Source organism: Pezoporus occidentalis, unplaced genomic scaffold, assembly GCF_034315485.1.
Source record: "Pezoporus occidentalis ecotype Australia unplaced genomic scaffold, CSIRO_AGI_Poc_V1 ctg423, whole genome shotgun sequence".
Taxonomy (NCBI): Eukaryota; Metazoa; Chordata; class Aves; order Psittaciformes; family Psittacidae; genus Pezoporus; species Pezoporus occidentalis.
The window spans coordinates 95690-117091 of NW_026915751.1; the positions used below are offsets into that span (position 1 = coordinate 95690).

The following is a 21402-nucleotide window of genomic DNA, read 5'->3' on the forward strand; positions in this document are numbered from 1 at the left end:
GGGGCCGGCTCCGCGCTGAGGGGCCGGGCCGGGCCCCGCCGACAGCGCCCCTCAGCGGCCGCTCCGCGCAGCTGCGCCCGGGGCCGCGCTGCGGGGGCCGGGACGTGCGCGCAGCCACGCACCGCCCGCGCCCCGCGCCTGCGCGCTGCGGGGGGACGGAAGTGGCGGCGGTGCGCGGGACGGCAGCATGGCGGCCGCCCGCTGCTTGCGGCTGTGCGGGCGCTGGCGGCCGGCGCTGCTCGGCCCCGCTCGGCGCCGCCTCTTGGCCGCCGCTGCCTCCGCCGCGCCCGCTCCGGCCCCGCTGGGCCCCGCGCCGCCGGCCCGCGCCGCCTTCAGCACCGCTCCGCCATGGCAGCAGCGCAGCCCCGGCGGGCTGGCGGGGGGGGACGCGATGGAAGGAGGCGGCGGGGAGGAGGGCGGCGGCGGCGGCGGCGGGGGCGAGGCTGGCGGCGCCGGGCCGGTCATGACGGCGCTGACGCCCTTGATGGTCCCGGAGCACTTCCCCAACGTGCCGCTCATCGCCGTGACGCGCAACCCCGTGTTCCCGCGCTTCATCAAGATCATCGAGGTGAGGGCCCCGGGGAGCGGTGGCACCGTCCTGGAGGATGAGCGCAGCGCAGGAGCCGAGTCCGGCCCTGGCCGTTGCGGGGTGCGCTGCTCCCCAGCGCCCTGCCCTTTGCAGGCGTCGCGGCCCGAGCACGCGGGGGTAGCGGCTGCTTTGGGCTCCGGGTTTCGCGGGTGTTGCATCAGAGCCGGTTGCGGCGGGGAAGGTCAGGAGCGGTTCGCTCGCACGCACGGTCCTTCTCGTGCTCAAGGCTGAGCAGATGCGTCCTTGGCTTAGCCTCGAGGGCTCGGGTCACGGCTCCAGCAACGGCACTTGTGAGCGGAGGGAGCCTGCCGCTGCTGTGGAGCAGCACTGCCGGAGGGATGGAGGTCTGGGAGCGTGATCTCCCCCCGCACCCCGCTGTGGCTTTTAGGAGCCCTACATTTATGTTCTGTCAGTTATGTTTGTACGTGACTCCCCCTGAAATGGAGCTGTTTAGCAACAGCTAAAACTCCTAGTTTTACACCTCAGTCGCATTCCACCGAGCTGATTTGGAGTCAATGGAGCAGGAGCTGAATCAGGATCTTCCCAGTCCTGCACTGTTATTTATCGTGATGGTACTTCTGACGGTATTTTTCTGCATGTCCAGATCTAATTTGTGCAACTTTTAGTGCCTTTATAGACCTGTCGGGTGAGGAAAATACTAAATATTATGATGCTCTTCAGGCACGCCCTCGTGACACTTTCATGTACAAGTCATTGTAAATGTGTCTTACATTGAGATAATTGTTAAATGCTTTCTCTTACCCTGCGAGTTCACTGTGCTGCCATTTGATACTTTATTTCCTGGTAATATGAAGTCTCTCCAGTGAACCTGGAATGCTTTTCTCCTTTCACTTAATGCCTCTGACACGCGCAAGCACAGTGCTTTTAGGCATTATGCAGAATTAAAGCAGGTGTGCTAAGACGAGGACGGGCCAACAGCAGTGGTACTGCTCCTGCTGCTCCGTCACGATCATCCTGTTCATTGTCAAAAGCTGCGAGGGCTGGAGCAGCTCTGCTCTGGAGCCAGGCTGAGAGAGCTGGGCTGGGTCAGCCTGGACAAGAGAAGGCTCCTGAAGGGGAGACCTGAGAGCAGCTCCAGTGCCTGAAGGGGCTGCAGGAAACCTGGAGAGGGGCTTGGGACAAGGGCCTGTAGGGTCAGGCCAAGGGGAATGGCTATAACCTGCCTGAGGGGAGACTGAGATGAGCTCTTAGGCAGAAGCTCTTCCCCGAGAATCAGTCAGGGCTTCCCCATGCCTGGCCTTACACAGGGAGGGTGCAAAGCTTACGGAAAATGGATCCCTGATTTCATACCTGTTGTTGTCCCAGGTGAAAAATAAGAAGCTGGTTGAGCTGCTGAGGAGGAAAGTTCGTCTCGCCCAGCCGTATGCTGGTGTTTTTCTTAAAAAGGATGACAAGTACGTAGTTTCTCTTGATCCTTTTAAGAAGCTGTTTCCATGGCTAGGCTGCACTTACACAAAAAGCCATGATCTGAATTTCCCTGCCTTGGGTAGGGTTACAGGAACTGTGATAGGCTTGGACCAGCCCATCTCTTCCTATGACAGTTTTCCTAGCCACCACCAGCACTGCAGGAGCTTGAGTCTTGCTTTAGACAAGGCTGTTTTCTGGGGGGAACTGAACCTGTAGCGGGGGGGTTGGAACTTGGTGATCTCTAAGATTCCTTCCAACCCAACGCAGTTGTGATTCTGTGGCTGTCCAGGCTGGTGGGTGGTTTGGAAAGGGGCTGCATGGCGGTGACAGGGTAAAGTGCAGTGTTCTTGCTCCTGAGGCCAGCTTAGATTCCTCCAACCAGTGAATGTTTCATACCTGCTTACTCAGGATTCTGAATATCTCCTCCATTTCTTTTCCTCAACAGCAATGAATCTGACGTGGTTGAGGATCTGAACGAAATCTACCAGATGGGAACGTTTGTGCAGATTCATGAAATGCAGGACCTTGGCGACAAGCTGCGTATGATAGTCATGGGACACCGAAGGTAAGTGCTTGTGTTACCGCCGCATCTCAGCAGCCTCCCAGTGCCAAAAGGGGTATTCTTTTTATCATCACAAATCTGGTTTTGTGGTTCTCCACCTGGTTTGAGCCAGCAGCTTATGATAAAGGTGCAGTCAGCTGCCCTTGGCCTCTCATTCACCCCCCAACAGGCTAAATCAGTGCTCACTTAACTTTTCTTGCATGGCAACTTGTTCCCTGTAAATTCTCTTTGTAAATCCAATCAGGACCTACCACTTGATTACCACTTGTTTACTAAATCAAGCCTTATTTTGAATAAAAGACCAACAGCTCCATCTTGTCAAAAACTGGACAACGTCACCTTTGTCAAAGATTGAAATTTGACTTCAGATACAACTTAGGCTCTTTTCATGCTAAAATTGCACATAGCAGAGGGGAATGCATTGGACCTGGTGTCTTTTGGGTTTCAGGATTCGTATAAACAAGCAGCTAGAGGTTGAGCCTGAGGAGCCTGAGAACAAACAGAAACGAAGGAAACAGAAGCGCTCCAAGAAGGAGGCTGAAGAGGAGCCTGGAGCAAAGGACCAAGCAGTGGAATTGGTACTAGATCCTGTAGCTGCTCCCTCGCAGGAAGTTCTCATGGTAGAAGTAGAGAATGTGGTTCATGAAGATTTTCAGATCACAGAAGAGGTTAAAGTGAGTGAATTAATCCTACAAGCCTGAGCTTGGCCTGTAGAGCTGCACCTGCATTTCTTGCTTAAAAGGAAACGTTCTAAAATCAGGCTCTACTTTCACACTTCAGAAACCTTTCCTTTCTCCTAGAGCCACTGCATGAGGGGCTAACATGAAAATAATGATTTTTTTCATGACAACAACCCAGTTCCTTAGAACTGATCACTTCCAAAAGTTGCTGAATGAAGAGGCTGGGCCGGGCTTTAGTCTGTGTCATCTCCTTTGTCAGACTGAGTCTTTACTGCAGGGCGACCTGAGTGGTCAGCCTGAACATATCTTCTGGCCAGGAACCAGCTGAGTTTTGTGTGTGCAGAAAACCACCTTCTAGAATCAAGTGGGTTGGAAAAGACCTTTGCGATCACCAAGGCCAACCACTACCCCAGACCTGGCAACACCAGCACTAAAGCCTTATATAGCCCTTCTTGCCTTTCCTTGCCTCCCGGGAGGAGTAACTGCCCCCACAGCAGGTACCATCACAGCACACCATCTCAGCGGCTGTGCTCCTGCCCTGGCGAGTTTGGGGAATGTCAGTCGTGTTTGCACTGAGGCCTTCTTTGTCCTTTGCCAGTGTTTTTACTGATGAAATTTGTGTTGTGTTCATAGGCTCTTACTGCAGAAATCGTCAAAACCATCCGGGACATCATTGCCCTGAACCCCCTGTACAGGTACGTGTTTCCTCTGCCGCCTGCTTTGGGTACGGCATAGGATAGGTCCTATGGCAGGTGACTGGGATCTAAGTGAAGCTCATTGCAACAAGTATCATGGCCTGATCCATGTAATATGAGCATAGGAAGAGTCCTGGCATACTGACACCCAAAAATTTTACATAAGTCTTATAATAGCATTCCATATGTTTGGGTTTATGTATCCGGGATCATTCCTTTTATCAAGTGATCTATGCATGTGTTACTGAGTTTCTTACTGAGTGCTGGCTTAGCCAAGTTTTTAAGGAAACGGTTCTTTGCTATGAAACTGAGCTGTGTTTCATTTCTTTACTCTGTCATAAGAAGTAAATAACTCTAAAGATATTCCCTTATGAGTTTTAACAGAGCACTTTGGGTTTTATTACCATTTTTTCAGAGAGTCTGTACTTCAGATGATGCAGGCTGGACAGCGTGTGGTAGATAACCCTATCTATCTGAGTGACATGGGTGCAGCACTGACAGGAGCAGAGTCACATGAACTTCAAGACATCCTGGAAGAAACGAGTGTAAGATGAAGCTTTTAACTAAAGCTGTGGTAGCTGAATCAGAAGTGTGGCTGTTACATGTTATGGTTTCTTTACCAGGCCTCAGTACAGAGGAGACTTCAGTGCTCTGTTTGATGATACTGTAGTATCAGTGACTAGGTTTGTGTTGAAGGCTATAGTAAGTCATTAATAAGTTGCCCTTAGGGAAAGGTAGTTCTGCATCATTGGTGGCATTGCTTGCACGATGTGTAACTGCTGCATGCTTCATCTTTCCTCATCTGCAGGTGCTGGAGATTTCTCCCAGGCAGCCTGTTGGAGCTTTTTATTCTCCATTTCTCCCTGGGAGTTGACAGCAGTTTTGTGTCTGAACACTCATTTTGTGTTTTGCTTTTCCAGATTCCCAAAAGGCTTTACAAAGCCCTTTCCCTCCTGAAGAAGGAATATGAGCTGAGCAAACTTCAGCAGCGTCTTGGAAGGGAGGTAAGGTTTTCAAGTAACATACACCTTGTATGTATTTCTATCATATCCACCACTGATGCTTAGTGCAGCCAGCAGAGAATTTTAAAGCAAAGCAACGGTCCATTCGAAATAGCAATGACCATTTTCTGCTGACTTTAGCAAGGTCTTTGTTATGGGCAGCCATAGTATTCTTGTGACCAAATTGGGATGTTACAGACTGGAAGGATGCAGTACAAGGTGGGTGAAAAAACGTTAGCTAGTTTACCGGGCAGAAAAGGTTGTGCTCAACACTATAAAGCCTAATTGCATGTAGCTGCCAGTGGTGTCCCTTAGGGAGTCAGTAAGGACCTCCTCAAGTTCTGCAGAAAGCAACTGATAGTCCCACAGCTGGCTTGGAATAATCCCATGCCAGAGGACAGGCTGGGTACCACTGGATAGGAAATAGCCTTGCTGGAAAGAACTTTGAGGCCCTGATGTACAGGAAGCTTCTTATTAGCTCCTGTGGCAAGGAAGTCTGAGTGCATACTGGTCTCTGTTTGCAGTTGTGTAGACAACAGGTTGAGAGAAGTGGTTATTCCCCATTATCTGGCACTAAGGAGATCACATCTGGCTTACTCTACCCAGGTTTTTGCCTCCCCAGCATAAACAAAACCTCACAGTACTGAATCACAGCCAGTGGAGGGAGCTGGAATATGTCATAGAGTCACTTTTTGTATTAAAATGTGCTGCAAATGGTCTCCAAGTAGCATTTTCAGTTGCTGCAAAGGTTATAACAGAAGTATTTGGAAGCATTTGGTTGACGTTTGATGGGTTGTACCAGGAACAGAACAGTTACTGTGGTTGTTGCTTTGTCCAGGTGGAGGAGAAGATCAAGCAAACCCACCGCAAATACCTTCTCCAAGAGCAACTGAAGATCATTAAGAAAGAGCTGGGTCTGGAAAAGGAGGACAAGGATGCTATAGAAGAGAAATTCCGGGAGCGACTAAAGGATTTGGTGGTGCCAAAACACGTCATGGATGTGATTGATGAAGAGCTGAACAAGTTGGGTTTGCTGGATAATCACTCTTCAGAATTCAAGTGAGTGCATGGCTGTGTCCTCTCCTGTCAGGAGAGAAATCAATACCATTCTGGGAAGCTCATACCTTAGGAGTTCCTATTGGGTTTTTGTCATAGTTGTTATCCCTGAATTTAGCACATGATCCCATCCGAGCTATGGGATTGTTCCCCAAATCCCCTTTGTTTCACTGTAGTTTACCTGTTGATCATTTTAGGTCTTCTCCTGCAGCTTAGTGCTGTGGATAAGAACTGTGGTGTTCGTTCCCCCTCCTGAAACATGTTACAATTCCTTCAGCCCTTCATTTTGGCTCCACTCTCTTGTAGTTAGGTGTTTTCATGAGATGTGAGAGAAGAGAAACCTCAGACAGGAATCAGCCCCACACCACAAAATCCTGCAGGGAACGTGTGTGGAAGAGTCTTGTCTTTGGATTTGTGTTGGAAGTTCTTTGTCTCAGGAAAGCAAAAGCTTCCTGAAAAAAAAAAAGCTTTGATTTTGGGGAAGGGAGTGAAGGTCAGAATGAAAGGTTAGCAATGACTGCCCAGATATTGATGTTCTTTTCATAGGCTCCGTTCCATGAGTAGCTTATATCCCACTTGTTCTGGCTGAGGTTGTTTTGGAAGGCAGAGGAGGAAAGCATGAGCTGATTGTTGTCAAATCACCCTCATTTGTGTGTTTCCATCAGTGTCACACGGAACTACTTGGATTGGCTGACATCCATCCCATGGGGAAAGTGTAGTGAGGAGAACCTGGAGCTGACCAGAGCCCGAGCAGTTCTGGAGGAGGATCATTATGGAATGGATGATGTCAAGAAGCGAATCCTGGTAAGACAGGAATAGGCAGTGTGGCCTATTTGACACTCTGCTTAGCACCAGGCAGTTTGGATGTATTTCAGGTTATAGCTTTCCATTGAATTTGCATTAATTCATGGATCAAACAAAGCTGTGTGCAAGAACACAATGTTCTGTAAGCAGTTCATGTGTTTAATTGTTCATAGCAATAAAGGTCATATTCTGATTTCAAACTGCAATATACTCCCAGTTTATTTGCTTTGCTCCCGAGTGCTGAGCAAGTGGGTGAATGTCCAAGAGAAGCAGTCTCTATTTTAATCCATTTGTTCAATGAGTATTGCAATGGTTCTGCTTGCCTGGCAAAGATGCTGCCTTTCGAAACACACAGAACTGCAAGATGAAGAGGGCAGAAGTTAGCAAAGGGCATGTTTGCCTCCCAGCCTTTACCTATCCCTAGAGCTGTGTTGGATGCTGAAGGGTTTGTAGTCTGAAATACAGCCCTCACAAGAAGCAGATAGGGTGGGTTTCAGGCTTGCCTTGTTCCCTGACTTCTGTCACTTTTGCCTGAGGATGCCCCATCCCACCTGTGCTTGTTGTGGTTAGGGAAGCTGAGACATCTAAACTGTGTAAATAACCAGAGGGAAAAGAGGTGCACCAGCATCCTTACTTAGCTTCTCCCCTTGCCTTCCCCAACTCCTTTGAGGACCAGTTTTGTGTGATGCTCATTCTGTAATCGGTGCTTGACCTGGTAAGTGTGTTTTGGTGTTGGGGCAGTTGCCCTCTGTTCACTCTGGCTCTTCATCTGCTCCGCAGGAGTTCATAGCAGTCAGCCAGCTGCGAGGGTCCACCCAGGGGAAGATCCTGTGTTTCTATGGCCCCCCTGGCGTTGGCAAAACCAGCATTGCCCGTTCCATTGCCAGAGCCCTGAACAGAGAGTACTTCCGCTTCAGTGTGGGAGGGATGACGGATGTAGCAGAAATAAAAGGACACAGGTCAGTGTAACTTGAGCAGTTTCTCTATCCAGCACTTGTTACTAATGTGGTCAGCATGGGAACCCAGCTGAACTTGATGTAATTTACATCTCTGTTCTGCCAACCCTTGCTGGCAGGAGTTGAAATATAGGAGAAAAAGGAGAGCACAGGGTGGAGTTTGGAATATAAATCCTGTTTGTGTCTCTTAAGTACAGTTGCTCTCTGTTTCTTGTGTATGCTTATGGAAGATCTTTGAAAAGCTGTGTGAGCTACCCAAAAGCGTTGGACTAATGTCAATTGCTAATTCATGTCTGTCTATAGATGCCAGCACTGGATAATAGTGGCAGATTGAACAGGATCATTCACATGTTCAGATGTCACTGTTCAAACAGCTCTGTTCTCAGCATTGCCTCTTCCCTCTAATTTAAAAGTGGTTAAAACTGAAGATAAAAACTGCCAAAATTCATGTCTGATCTCTACTAGGAACAGACTCAATGGGTCTTGGTGCTTAGTATGGTGATGGGTAGACTTGTTTCCCAGCAGGATATACCTGTTCCATCAGCTGCATTGTGTTGTGTGATGTGTACTCTACAATGGTTCCCTAAATACAGTCTCTGATAAAACAGGAGAACATACGTGGGAGCTATGCCAGGAAAAATCATCCAGTGCCTGAAGAAGACCAAGACAGAGAATCCACTTATCCTGATCGATGAGGTAATGTATCTGATCTTTCTGCTAGTTTTCTCTCCCGGATCAGCTCTTGACCCAAATAGGAAAAGTGAAGCAGCAACTCTCCCCAGAATCCCAGCTCTGGGGCTGTTAATTACGTGGTGCTGGGGTCTCAAGCTCTTTGGGTGACAGTGACACAAAGACCTGTTTGTTTTCTCTTCCCTGCCTCGCTGTGGGTGCATCAGTGTGCACAAAACTAAAGATTATCAGAGAGAGTCACTCTCTCAGCAGATCTAAAGCAAGACTCTAAGGAATAAGATGCTTACAGACAGTTTGTGGTCTGATTTGAGAATAAATGAGTCAGGGCTACCAGCCTGTGGAAAATCAAATAAGGACAGGACATAATAGCAGGTGTTTGGGATAGACTGAAGTTATCTCTAGCTTCCTTGTGTGCCATGGTTGGGAAAGACCAACAGAAGATGGGAATGATATAGAGGGACCAAGACACTGGGTAAAGAGTTGCAGTGTAATGGAACCAATTAATATCTTGATTTGAAAGGTAATGAAACCCTTAGGTCATAGCACTTCTAAAGTGGTGGTGGTGAAGAGCCTTGTTTTGGCTGCAGTAGCAAACTGTTACGTCCATCTAGTTAATACCTCAGGAGAAAAAGCAATGGAGAGCAGGCCTGGTTTGGCCTCTCCTGAGGACATGAAGGACCCTGAAAGAGGCAACAACCTTGGACATGGTCCTGGGCAGCTGGCTCTAGGTGCTCACATCCAGAGCAGTGGGGCTGGACAAGATCATGGAACCACAGAGAGGTTTGGGTTGGAAGGGACCTTAAAGCTCCTCCAGATCCAACCTGGCCTTGAACACTGCCAGGGATGGGGCAGCCACAGCTTCTCTGAGTACCCTCACAGCTTCTCTGCGCAGATGCCTTTGAGAAGTCCCTACCAGCCTCAGGGACCCTGTGGTTCTGTGAAAGCAGCAGAGTCGCTACCAGAGCTGAGACAAGCACCTGTGTATGGGCACTTTGCACCTTGGGCAGAGTAAAAAGGATTTCTGGGCTCACATATTAGGGAACCGATACAAGCCAGCACCTTGTAGTGCTCCTCTACAATACCGTTAAAATCTGTGTCTCCTCAGATGTGTTATGCTCATGTAGTGGCCTAGTGGGGACTTGGGTGAATGCCCCAAAACTGCCAGGCTGGTAGTGGCTGTTTCTGAACAGACACATGAAGGTTTTCAGATGGAGCCATGAAAGAATCTTCGCATGAGAATTTACTGTGGTCTAAAACTTCCTGGAGCTTTTAAGGTTTTTCTCCCATAGGTGGATAAAATAGGAAGAGGATATCAGGGGGATCCATCCTCAGCCCTCCTAGAGCTCTTGGACCCAGAACAGAACTCGAACTTCCTGGATCATTATCTTGATGTTCCTGTGGATCTATCAAAGGTATTTCTCTCTTGTGCAAAGGCCATGGAGCTGGAACGTGTGAATGTGAATCACTGCAGAGATCTCCTGTCCATGAAAAGATGCTGATGGTTTAGTTAGACGGGATTGAGACACGAGTGCTCCCACCTTTCAGACAGAAAAACACACATCTGAAGGACTGTTGCTTTGAGTAAAGCAGCAGGTTAATGAAAATCCTTAATAGGATCTTGTAATGCTTCCAGGTTCTTTTCATTTGTACTGCCAATGTAACAGAAACCATTCCAGAACCGCTGCGGGATAGAATGGAAGTGATCAACGTATCAGGATACGTAGCAGAAGAGAAACTTGCAATTGCAGAGGTAAGAGAAGCCACTGATGCACTGTTTAATCACATCTGATAATTCACATTCAGGCTTAAATAGTTACATGCAGCTGTGTCCAGAAAAACCCAGACATGGGGCATTTTGGACAGAGTTCCTCTGATTTGAACACCCAGTTAAAGGAACTCCAGTGTTCCATGGGCTGTGGATTCCAGCAAATGGCATTGGGCATAATGAAGTGGTGAATTGGAACCATCAGGCTTTTGTCAGACAACTAAGGGAAGGATGTGGGGCATTGTTTCTTTCAGAGGTACTTGGTCCCTCAAGCACGAGTTCTGTGTGGCTTGGATGAAAACAAAGCCAAAATCACATCCGATGTCCTGACTCTGCTCATCAAGCAGTACTGCAGAGAGAGCGGGGTGAGGAATCTGCAGAAACAAGTGGAAAAGGTGAGGGGAAAGTTGTGTGTCACCGTGACCATTGTGCTTCAGCCTCCTCAGCTCCTCCTACAGAAAGAAATCACTGTCTCACCCAGGTATTGAGGAAATCCGCCTATAAGATTGTGAGTGGAGAAGCAGAGACGGTGCAAGTGACACCTGAGAACCTGCAGGACTTTGTAGGAAAGCCCATCTTCACCGTGGATCGCATGTATGAAACCACTCCTCCAGGAGTGGTGATGGGTCTGGCCTGGACAGCGATGGGTGAGACAGAATGACTTGGGTTAATGCCTACATTTATGATCTTCCAGATGGAATATGATAGTCAAACTGAAGCCAGTGAACTTCTACCAGCACCATTAACTCATGTGGCCTTTTTAGATCCTGACTCCTTCTTCCCTGAACAAGAGGCCCTTTCTTATTCCCTTTCCCCAGGTTCACTTTAGCCTCAGGCCAGCACATTTTCACTTTATGCTCCATATCCCATATGAAGCATATACATTGGGAACAGCAGTGACTAAAGGCATAAGCCTGTTCAGAGAGGACAAGACCTTGTCTGCTCCCTTAAAAGCAGGAGGTGCCATTCTGGCTTAAGGCAGGGCTGAGGCTTCCCTGCATTACTTCCCTAGGAACTTGGGGAAATACAGCAGAGGATACGACTCCTGCGTCCTCTAATTGACACTGGGTGGAATTGAAGAGGGAAATGATGTCTCAGCAGAGAGCCCCAGTTCCAAACTCCTGCCATTGCTTCTGCATCACTAAAACCTTCTCATTTTTCCTTTCAGCTTTTTCTCAGGATGTTGGCTTTGTCTTTTCTTTCTTTAGGAGGTTCCACTCTGTTTGTTGAAACATCCCTGAGGCGACCCAAAGACAAGGAAAACAAGGATGGGTCCCTTGAAGTAACGGGGCAACTGGGAGACGTAATGAAAGAGAGTGCCAAGATAGCTTACACATTTGCAAGAGCCTTTCTGATGCAGAAGGACCCCAACAATGACTTCCTCATGTCTTCCCATATCCACTTGCATGTGCCAGAGGTAAACTGATGCAGAGTACACAGAGCATGCATAGCAGCCAGGCTGCTTGCTCCCCTAGACATGAAGCTGGGAAGCACTTCATTTGTGTGCAGGATACCCTTTTAGCGGTAAAACCAGGGGGGGGATAAAGGCATTTTCTTCTGGATCCCATGAAAGCACTCCTGTCAGCCTGAGTTTGATCTCAGATAAATCCAGTCTGGCACTAGTTCAGGCCTAGATTTTATTGGGCTTTCTAAAGTGAATGTTCTCTTCTGCCTTGAGTGATTTTCAGGTTTGTCCTCCACTGGTTTGCATCTCTTGATGCTCTCTCCCTTTTGTGCTGCTCACCTCTGGTACTTTGTTTTCATGGTTGGCTTAGGCCTACAAAAAGCCTCAAAGGATTCATGCTCTGGTTTTTGCTGGTGTTGCTAAACACAAATGAGCTAAAGGTAGGAGGTTGTGATGATTTGCTCTCTTTTACCCAGGGAGCAACACCAAAGGATGGACCAAGCGCAGGGTGTACCATAGTAACAGCTTTGCTATCACTGGCCATGAATTGTCCAGTGAGGCAGAATGTGGCCATGACTGGAGAGGTGTCATTAACTGGAAAAATTCTTCCCGTTGGTGGAATCAAGGAGAAAACAATTGCGGTGAGAGCTCTCCTCTTGTCTCTGTGCCCTGGGCTCTGCAGTGACTGTCACAACCACAGTGGTCACTGCTGTACTGGGAGAAACCTGCTGGGGGGACGTGGGGATCTTGGGGGTGTCTCTGGCTGTGAGGAAGGAGACAGGACCCCAGCCTTGCAAGAGCATCTGTGGTGATCCAGTTACTGGACTGGTGGAACTAAGGGAGATGTAGAGCATCATCCATCCTTAGTGCCATCTGTAAGGAATCGCCTTGCAGAATAAGGGCAGATCATGCTCCTGAACAACTGTTTGTGTTCTTGCTGCCTACAATGGGTATTTCTAGGAGGTGGATGGATTCCTAGGACTCAACAGCCTCCATCCCGTTGTTCTCCCGCAGGCAAAGAGGGCAGGCGTCACCTGCATCATTCTGCCATCAGAGAATAAGAAGGATTATTACGACCTTGCTGGATTCATTACAGAAGGACTGGAAGTGCATTTTGTTGAGCACTACAACGAGGTATTTGATATAGCATTTTCTAAGCTGGATTCTGGTGGAGGATGATGTTCAAGAATCCCATGGCTGGAAGGTGGTTTGTCCTCAAATGCTCAGCCCCTAGAGAGAACTGGGGTGACCTGAAGTGGGACATGGAGCTATTGCTGCTGAGCAGCTGCTGAAATGAATTATGGCTTTACTAGAGTAAAATATTTCTCACTCTTCACTATGGAATGATGATCCAGTTACGTGTTTCCAATAAACTGTGACATTTTACGTAAAGAATGTCCATGTTTTCAGCCACCAGCCCTGGAGCCTTTTTCCCACCACTGCTCTGGTCTCTTTAATTACAGATTTTTCAGTCATTGCTCTGCTGATGGGGAAAAAACACATTTAACTGCAAGCAGAGCTTGGAGGTGTGATTCACAGAGATCACATTCCTGAGGTGCTGGTAGTGGAAGTGCCTTGCAGAAACCTCTCCCTGTCTTGACTTATAAGGGGAAACTGAAATTCAAGAGCCAGTTCAGCAGAGCTCATGCATTCAGTGTGCTCAGGCAGCCAAGAAGTCACCAGCATCCTGGCCTATACGAGCACCAGTGTGGCAGCAGGGCCAGGGCAGTAACTGTGCCCCTGCACTGGGCACTGGTGAGGCTGTACCTCAAATCCTGTGTTCAGTTCTGGGCCCCTCACTACAAGAGAGACATTGAGGTGCTGGAGTTGGGCCAGGGAAGGGCAGCAGAACTGGTGCAGGGCCTGGAGCACAGGGGTAATGGGGAATGGCTGAGGGACCTGGGGGGTTCAGTCTGGAGAAGAGAAGGCTCAGGGGGGACCTTACTGCTCCCTACAACTGCCTGACCAGGGCAGTGCTGCAGTCACTATCCCTGCAAGTGTTCACACCCCATGTAGACGAGGCCCTCGGTGCCATGGGGTAGTGGCGGCCTTGGCAGTGCTGGGGGACAGCTGGGCTTGATCTCATTTCCAGCCTAGCCGAGTCTGTGATTGAGCTGCTGAGGGACACGTTTCTCCCCACTATATCATGGCTCAGTACCACCAGAAACAACTCCAGGCTTAAAGCCTGGGCAGGCTGAAGCAGAGGCACCACTTGTCAGTCACGGCACTCATCTGGTAAGAAAGGACTTTATTGAATTAGAGATTGTGGAACTCAGTCCTTCTTTGCAGCAGCTTTCCTCATGGCTGCCAGGACATTGCTGAGCTCTTCCCTCTTCCGCTTAGCCCGGATGTGAGTGCCGACCTGAGGGCAGAGCAGAGCAGTCAGCATCATTCCAGCAGGAAACAAACACAGCTTCTTGGCTACCCAGGACAGCCACTGGGGATGAATGCCCTTCATTCCTTCACTCCAAATGGTAAAGTCCTGGTAAGCTCAGGCCCCATTTGCCCTGGCTGTCCAGTCAGGAACTTCTCACCACTGCATCTCATTGTACTCAATTATTTGAGACAAGGTAAAAGCTGCCCTCAGTGAACCCCCAACCTGGTGAATGGTTCCCAGCCTCTATCCCAGGATTTTTCCTCCTCTTCCCAACACCAGATTTACAAATGATGCAGAAAGACCAAAGGCAAAGTGAGGGCTCCTGGGCCTTGGGGCCCTTGTGTCTGTCTCCCACCCAACCCAAGGAGCATTCCCACCACTCTTCTCAGCCCAGAGAAGCTGTGGCTGCCCCATCCCTGGCAGTGCTCAAGGCCAGGTTGGACACAGGGGCTTGGAGCAAGCTGCTCCAGTGGAAGGGGTCCCTGCCCGTGGCAGGGGTTGGAACTGGAGGAGCCTAAGATCCCTTCCAACCCAAACCAGGCTGGGATCCTCTGATGATGGCAGCTGGACCTACCCGTTTCTTGATGAACTTCAGAGCACGTTTATCCTTGGAAACCTTCAGCAATTCCATGGCACGTCTCTCATAGGGCGCAAAGCCGCAGACTTCCCTGATCATGTCTCGCACAAACTTGGTGTGTTTGGTCAGACGCTGCAGGAGAAATCCATGAATCCAAGAACATCAGCACTGACTGACTCACACTGGAGAGCCAAGCATCCCCCGAACACTGGGCTGAGGCCCCAGTGTGTTCAAGGCCAGGTTGGACACAGGGGCTTGGAACAAGCTGCTCCAGTGAAAGGGGTCCCTGCCTGTGGCAGGGGTTGGGGCTGGAGGAGCTTTGAGGTCCTTTCCACCCCAAACCAGGCTGGGATTGTGTGAGTCAAACACCACATCGAAAGAGTTTCATCAAAGCAGGTAAAAGCTGCCAGGTGCCGTTTCCTCTTTGTGAGCATTCCCTGAACCTGGATAACCGATACTGGTCATTACCGGGCTGGTCTGGGGGCGCCTGCGCTTACTGACAGGAGCAGCTTGTGTGCTGACTGCACTCCGACTGCTTCCCATGCATCTGCCTTCCTCCGCTGCCGCTCTGCCGGTACCGATACCGGCTGCTTCGCACCCACCCTCACGGGTTTAACGCTCACCCCCCCCACTCCTGCGGCTGCCGCTGCCCCGGTCCCTGCAGCTCGGGGGCTCCACACCCGGCCCCCCCCCCGGAGCCACCTCGCGTTCTGCAGCCGCACCTCGCTCGTTCGGGGCCGCGCGGTCCCGGGCCAGCAGCCCGCGAGCGCCTCCCCGTTCCCGGCAGCCACGGGTGTCCGGTACCGCGCACCTGGGCTCGGCCCTCCCGCCAGGCCCGGGCCCGGCTCATACTCACCCCGCGGCGGCGGCACTGCCGGGGCTTGGACACGTTCTTGGTCACCTTGTAGCCCTTGTTGAGGCCCACGGCCATGGGGTACCGGATCGCCATGGCTGCGGGACGGAGCGCTCAGCGCCGCCAACGATGGACGCGGATCCGCACCCGGCCCCGGCGCTCCCCGCCCGCTCCGCAGATGGCTCCGCACCGGAAGGACGGAGCGCGCGGGGAACGCTGGGACAGCCCCTCCGGAGGAGGGACGCTCCATGTCCATAGAGGCGAGAAGGGAGGGCGACCCCTGGCGGCCGGTGGTTCTGCCCCTCCGCAGCCCTGACCCAGCTCCGGGCAGCGGCACCGGGGGACGTGGAGCTGCGGGAGCGGGGCCAGAGGAGGCCACGGAGCTGCTGCGAGGGCTGGAGCAGCTCTGCTCTGGAGCCAGGCTGAGAGAGCTGGGCTGGGGCAGCCTGGAGAAGAGAAGGCTCCTGAAGGGGAGACCTGAGAGCAGCTCCAGTGCCTGAAGGGGCTGCAGGAAACATGGAGAGGGGCTTTGGGATATAAGGGATATGGGGACAGGCCAAGGGGAATGGCTTTAACCTGCCCCAGGGGAGACTGAGATGAGCTCTGGGGCAGAAGGGGCTGAACCCCAGAGGAACGGGGGCAGCCCCGGCGGAACCTCCGAGAGGGCCGCGGCGCCGCGGCGGACTCCGCTGTGTGCGGCACCACGCCAGGCCTCGGCGCCGGCCAATAACAGACGAGGATTAGCGACCCCGCGGCTCTCCGCACCAATGAGAGGCGGAGGGGGGCGGAGCTTCTCCGCGGAAGCGGCGATCGGGGCGGGTGGCAGCGGCGGCAGCGGCGGCAGCACCGGCACCCGCAGCCATGTCCGAGCGGAAGGTGTTGAACGTGAGTTGGGGGGGGTGCCCCGGCCGGGGGGCGCTGTGGAGCCGGGGGGTGTCTGTGGGTGAGGCTGGCGCTCAGAGCAGGGGTGCCCGGGGGCCCCGGCTGGGTTGGGGGGGCCCTGAGGCCGGGAGGGGGTGTTTGGGGTGAGGGCCCCTCCGCTGGGGCAAGAGGGTCGGGTCCTAGAATCATGGACGGGTCGGGGGGCGGAGGACGTGCACCCAGCGCCCCGCGCCCAGCGCCCAGCACCCCGCGCCCAGCACCCTGCACCCCGCACCCAGCGCCCAGCACCCCGCACCCAGCACCCCGCACCCAGCACAGCGCTGGCTCCTCCGGGTGCATTCAGCAACCGGGAGCGCGGCCGCTGCAGCTCCCGCTCCTCCGGGTGGCTGCGCCCCGCACGCACACGTCTCTGCTCTGCCTCTCTAGAAATACTACCCCCCGGACTTCGATCCTGCCAAGATCCCGAAGCTCCGACTCCCGAAGGACCGGCAGTATGTGGTGCGGCTCATGGCCCCCTTCAACATGCGGTACGAGCGGCTCCGCCAGGCAGCAGAAAGCGGCTGTGGAAGAGAAGCTGGCTTAGGGATGGGTTCCCCTTCGTACAGTGCAGAGGAGCTGCAGGGGTGACAGAGCAGGGAAAAGGGGATGGAAGAGAGGGAGGAGGTGCTGGGGGATGGGGGGGTTGTTTGGAGTGTGCTCCATTCCCAAAGGATGAAAGCCCCGAAATAAATCGGAATTCTCTTGGTCTGTTCCCCGTTCTGTTGTGTGTTCTGAACCTTTCTTTTCCCTTCCCCAGCTGCAAGACCTGTGGGGAATACATCTATAAGGGGAAAAAGTTTAATGCCCGTAAGGAGACTGTTCAGAATGAGGCGTACCTGGGGCTGCCCATCTTCCGCTTCTACATCAAGTGCACGCGGTGCCTGGCAGAGATCACTTTCAAGGTGAGATGTGCCCTGGGTTTTCTGTGCTCTCCCTCCCTGGGGAGGTTGTGCAGGCTGTGGCCACTGATGGGTGCTGACCCTGTGGGGAAGGGGTGCTTGCTGGGGTTTACCTGCAATAGGGGCGTGCTGTCAGGGCTAGACTAAAGGCAAAGCACAGCGCTGCACTGCTAGCAAGGAAATTAACCCTGTTCCAGCAAAGACTGGGTCTGAGCATGTGCTCTTTAGTTTATCTCCCCTTATCGTGGCTGTTTGTGGCTCTGAAGTGTCTCTCTCATCGGAGGCTGGGCTGCAGCAGCGCCGGTTGGAGAAACAGGAGGGCTGTGGGGGATTGTCTGCCCCTGTGCTGAGGCTGGCATTGGGAGCTGTGTGCGTGTGGCTCAGCAAGTGGCCACAGGATGGCCCCAGTGATTTTCCCGGCTTGTGCCTTAGACAGATCCCGAGAACACGGACTACACCATGGAGCATGGGGCCACGCGCAACTTCCAAGCTGAGAAGCTCTTGGAGGAAGAGGAGAAAAGAATGCAGAAGGAGAGGGAAGAGGAAGAGCTCAACAATCCCATGAAGGTAGGAGACAAACCTCTGCCCCGGCTGAGGGCACCTGAGCAAAGCAGGTGGCTTTGTAGCCATTGCCTTCGTTCTTCAGGCTCCCGAGGTATTGGTGTGCTCTGGGCAGGCAGGACACAACTCTGCTCTCAGGAGGTTTCCTCCTGTGCTAGCAGTTTTAACAGGCTGCATCTTGCCCCAATTTTCCCTGTCCTGTTAAGACCCCAAAATGAGGCTGAGGACGATGATGATGATCCCCTTAGGGCTTCCTGCCCTGTACTGGGTGGGGAGGTGTTGCTGGCAGGTTCTTCTAGCTCAGATAATCCCATTTATCTCTGGTCATCCAGGTCCTGGAGAACCGAACCAAGGACTCGAAGCTGGAGATGGAGGTTTTGGAGAACCTGCAGGAGCTGAAGGAGCTCAACCAGCGCCAGGCAAACGTGGACTTCGAGGCCATGCTGAAGCAGTACAAGGAGCTCGAGGCGGAACAGAAGCGCAGGGAGCAAGAGGAGGATGAGCAAGAGATCAGGTGAGTGGGCTGGGAGTGCACCCCGAGAGCAGCTCAGGGAGGGCCCTGCCTGAGGGGCTGGAGGTCACAGGAGCTGCCTGTGACCCTGAGCGGGCTGGGAGGAGAATGGGGGCACTTTGTCAGGGCAGTGTTATGAGGGGGCTGACTCCCCCTGAGAAGTGTCCTCACCTGGAGAGCGAGTTCCGGCTGAGGCTGCACATCTCGGTGCTCCCACCTCAGGCACTGCTCGAGGGTGACTTCTTAGGTGGATCCCGTTGCAGCGCTGCGGGCTGCCAGCTGCCCTCACCACAGGGAGCAGGGAGCTCAGGCCTGGCTGGCTCTGTCCCTGCAGAGAGATGCTGGAGCAGGCACAGAACCGCCGGCTCCTGGTGGACTCTGACTCTGACGAGGAGCCTGCGAAGCCCCACGTGAAGCCTGAGGCCAGAATGAACCCCACAGACATCCTGCAGGAGGTGAGTGGGGGCAGAGGCTCTTCCCCCCAGTCCAAGCCCGCTGTCCCAGGCTCTGTGTTGCCAGTTTTGTCCCTGCTCTGTGCAGTGCTGGAGCTTGGTGTCACGCTTGAGCAGCTCCAAAAGGCTGTGTCCCCGTGCACTGGGCTGGAAGGGAACAGGGATCAGTTGGTGATTTTAGACCACGTCTGCTGACAAAGGCTGGGATGGAGCTGCCCCCACCTCGCTCAGGACGTGGCTCCCGTTCAGCTCCAGCAATTTATAACATTCCCCACAGGGAATTCAATCAGCAGCGAAGTTTTCGTTAGCTTAATTGGTGAAAATACTGAAGCCCATTCATTTCTTGAGGGGAAAATACACAGGGAATCATAGAACCAGGGAATCAGCTAGGTGGGAAAGACCTTTCCGATCAGCACGTCCAGGCAGCTTGCAAAGGGCAGGCTCGCCTTTGCCGTGGTCCTACTCGAGGCTCCATTTCAGTGCTCTGAAAAGCACAGCAGTGAAACAGCCCCCCCTCCGTTGGGACAGCCCCTCCTTTGCTTCTGTTTTGTCCACGCTGGTGCCGTGCAGAACAAAAGAGCTTTCAGTGCCTGGCTTGCAGGGGAGGGATTATCCCCGCAGACAGGCCCTGCAGTGCTGCTCTGTGGTGTGGATCCGTGTCTGGGACCTCTCTTGGGTTGGGGGAATCAAAGCTGCTGTGACCCTGAGCTGGGCTGGGTTAATCTGAGCCATGTCCCCTGGCCCAGCACTGATCCTAGGGCAGGGGGGACTTTGATGCAGCGGCAGGACCACCTGCAGGCCCATGGTGCTGCTGCAGGGGGCAGGGGGCAGCCCTGGGGTTGGATGGGGCTTGGAGCAAGCTGCTCTAGTGGAAGGCGTCCCTGCCTGGGGCAGGGGTTGGAGCTGGAGGAGCTTTAAGGTCCCTCCCAACTCAGCCTGTTCCATGGTTCTATGCTCTGTCTCAGTGTCCCATGGCCACACAAGGCTGGATTCAGCTCTCCCAGGCAGTGGGACCTTTGTCTCCAAGGGCTGTTCTGCAGCCATTTGGATTCATATCCTTGGTGTCTGTAGCTTGTGCCAGTCCCTATGGGGCAGAACACCCAGCCTGGCTGCTCGAGCAGCTGTCCCATGGCTCTTGCTGTTTGTGCTGCTGGTTTTACCGCTCCTTCCCCCTGCCCCGTTCCACTCTGCAGGACCCCCAGCCCCAGAGTAAGAAGCTGAAGACTGAGAGCTGGGAGCGGAGCGTGGGCAAACTGAACACCAAGTCCCAGCTGGCCGGGCTGGTGACAGTGAGGAAGCAGAAGCCAAGTCCTGCCCTGGCAAATGGCACAGGGAGCCAGGAGACCACGGCCAGCACTGGTAACTGCCCCTGCAGGGTTGGGGTGCCCTGAACTGGGCCATCAGGGAGGGACCTGGCAGCACGCACATGGTGTTCAGCTCTGTCTTCAGAGCATCAGTGCTCTCAGGTCGAGCTGGGGACAGATGGGCCCACAATGGTGTGAGAACGGGGGGGTGTCCCTGTCTCCAGATGTCCTGATGGAGGAGAGGCTCCTTCCCGGTCCTTGGCTGTCAGCCAGGGCCTTGGAGGCAGAGCCTCAGGGCCAAAAGCTTCAAACAAGCATCCTGGTGTGCCCATGGGGTGCTGGGCACAGTCACAACAGAGAGATAGGGATGCAAAAGCAAGAAAATGGCTTTGTTTTGGGGCCTGATTATAAAACGTACCAAAGTGTTGGAGCGTGGAAGCTTTAAAGAGGCTTTCCAGCACCTCAGCATCATCTGCTTGTCCTGGGAGGGCAGAGGATCCCTGGATTTAGGGAAAGAGTCAACGAATCGATCAGTTCTGGGCTGGTTGGCCCCAAGCCTTGGGCTCGCCACGTGCCTCCGGGGAGCTCCTAGGCAGGGCAGTGCTTGGAGGTGCCCTCCCTGGGCTTTCCCAGCCTCTGCTCCGGCAGAAGGGGGTTCGGTTACACCTTGGGGCACCCTTGCTGCTTCCTGCCCTGCAGGAGGCTCCTGCTCAGGGCCCTGGGCTCTCAACCTTGTCCTGGCTGGATCCCAGCCGGGGAGATGAGGCACCGCGGCTGCGGCGCGGGAGGTCCGTGCTGTCTGTGCCGTGGGAGGGCTGCCCCCCATGCTCTCTGCTCTGCTCTGCTCCCAGGCTCGGCTCCCCCCACCGCGTCCTCCCTCAGCTTGCTGGGGATGTACTCGGACAGCGAGGACAGCGCCGGGGACTGATGAGGGGCACCAGAGCCCCAGGAGGAGCTGGCACCGCAGCGGGGGCCCAGCGGGGCTCCCGGACCATCGGCACCCCCAGCACCTTCCCTGCCCGGCCCAGGGTCTGTGTCCATCCTCCAGCAGGGAGCAGAGCCCGGACGATGGCTTCCTCACAGGAGGACCCTGCTGCTGTGCCCCAGCCTGGTTGTGCCCAGGTGCAGCCTCCAGCCGGCCCTGGCAGCACCGTGATGCCCAGCCCTGCACCACGATGGGCGGGGAAGCACCAGGGCCAGCCCAGGGCTTTGTCCCTTCTGGTGGCACCCACTGCCCAGTCTGTGATGCACCAACCTGCCCGCAGCAGTAAAGGGACCTCAGGGCCTTTCTTCCCTCCTCACCTGCATCCCTATGG

At 53.4% G+C, this 21402-nt stretch overlaps 3 protein-coding genes and 1 long non-coding RNA gene across 4 annotated transcripts; 2 read left to right on the plus strand and 2 right to left on the minus strand.

Annotated features, from left to right (window-relative positions):
* Positions 1–337: 337 nt before the first annotated feature.
* LONP1 (lon peptidase 1, mitochondrial) lies at positions 338–13026 on the plus strand. The gene is made up of 18 exons (XM_062634357.1): positions 338–568; positions 1916–2004; positions 2463–2582; positions 3028–3253; positions 3893–3954; positions 4370–4499; positions 4875–4958; positions 5794–6014; positions 6677–6815; positions 7596–7774; positions 8380–8467; positions 9751–9873; positions 10095–10211; positions 10481–10621; positions 10708–10873; positions 11435–11643; positions 12108–12272; positions 12646–13026. The coding sequence occupies exons 1-18, from the start codon at positions 392–394 to the stop codon at positions 12808–12810; spliced, it is 2601 nt and encodes an 866-aa protein (XP_062490341.1). The 5' UTR covers positions 338–391; the 3' UTR covers positions 12811–13026.
* Positions 10212–10549, minus strand: LOC134171803 (uncharacterized). The gene is made up of 2 exons (XR_009967738.1): positions 10301–10549; positions 10212–10265 (listed from the first exon to the last, which is right to left on the minus strand). It is a non-coding gene; the product is annotated as an uncharacterized LOC134171803 (long non-coding RNA).
* Positions 13027–13862: 836 nt separating the features above from the next.
* RPL36 (ribosomal protein L36) lies at positions 13863–15650 on the minus strand. Its single transcript, XM_062634358.1, has 3 exons — positions 15442–15650; positions 14583–14717; positions 13863–13993 (listed from the first exon to the last, which is right to left on the minus strand). The coding sequence occupies exons 1-3, from the start codon at positions 15532–15534 to the stop codon at positions 13904–13906; spliced, it is 318 nt and encodes a 105-aa protein (XP_062490342.1). The 5' UTR covers positions 15535–15650; the 3' UTR covers positions 13863–13903.
* A 624-nt stretch (positions 15651–16274) lies between these two features.
* YJU2 (YJU2 splicing factor homolog) lies at positions 16275–21024 on the plus strand. Its single transcript, XM_062634360.1, has 8 exons — positions 16275–16323; positions 16747–16847; positions 17117–17261; positions 17691–17825; positions 18152–18333; positions 18665–18785; positions 19976–20141; positions 20938–21024. Exons 1-8 carry the CDS (start codon positions 16300–16302, stop codon positions 21012–21014), a joined length of 951 nt encoding a protein of 316 aa, XP_062490344.1. The 5' UTR covers positions 16275–16299; the 3' UTR covers positions 21015–21024.
* The last annotated feature ends 378 nt before the right edge of the window (positions 21025–21402 follow it).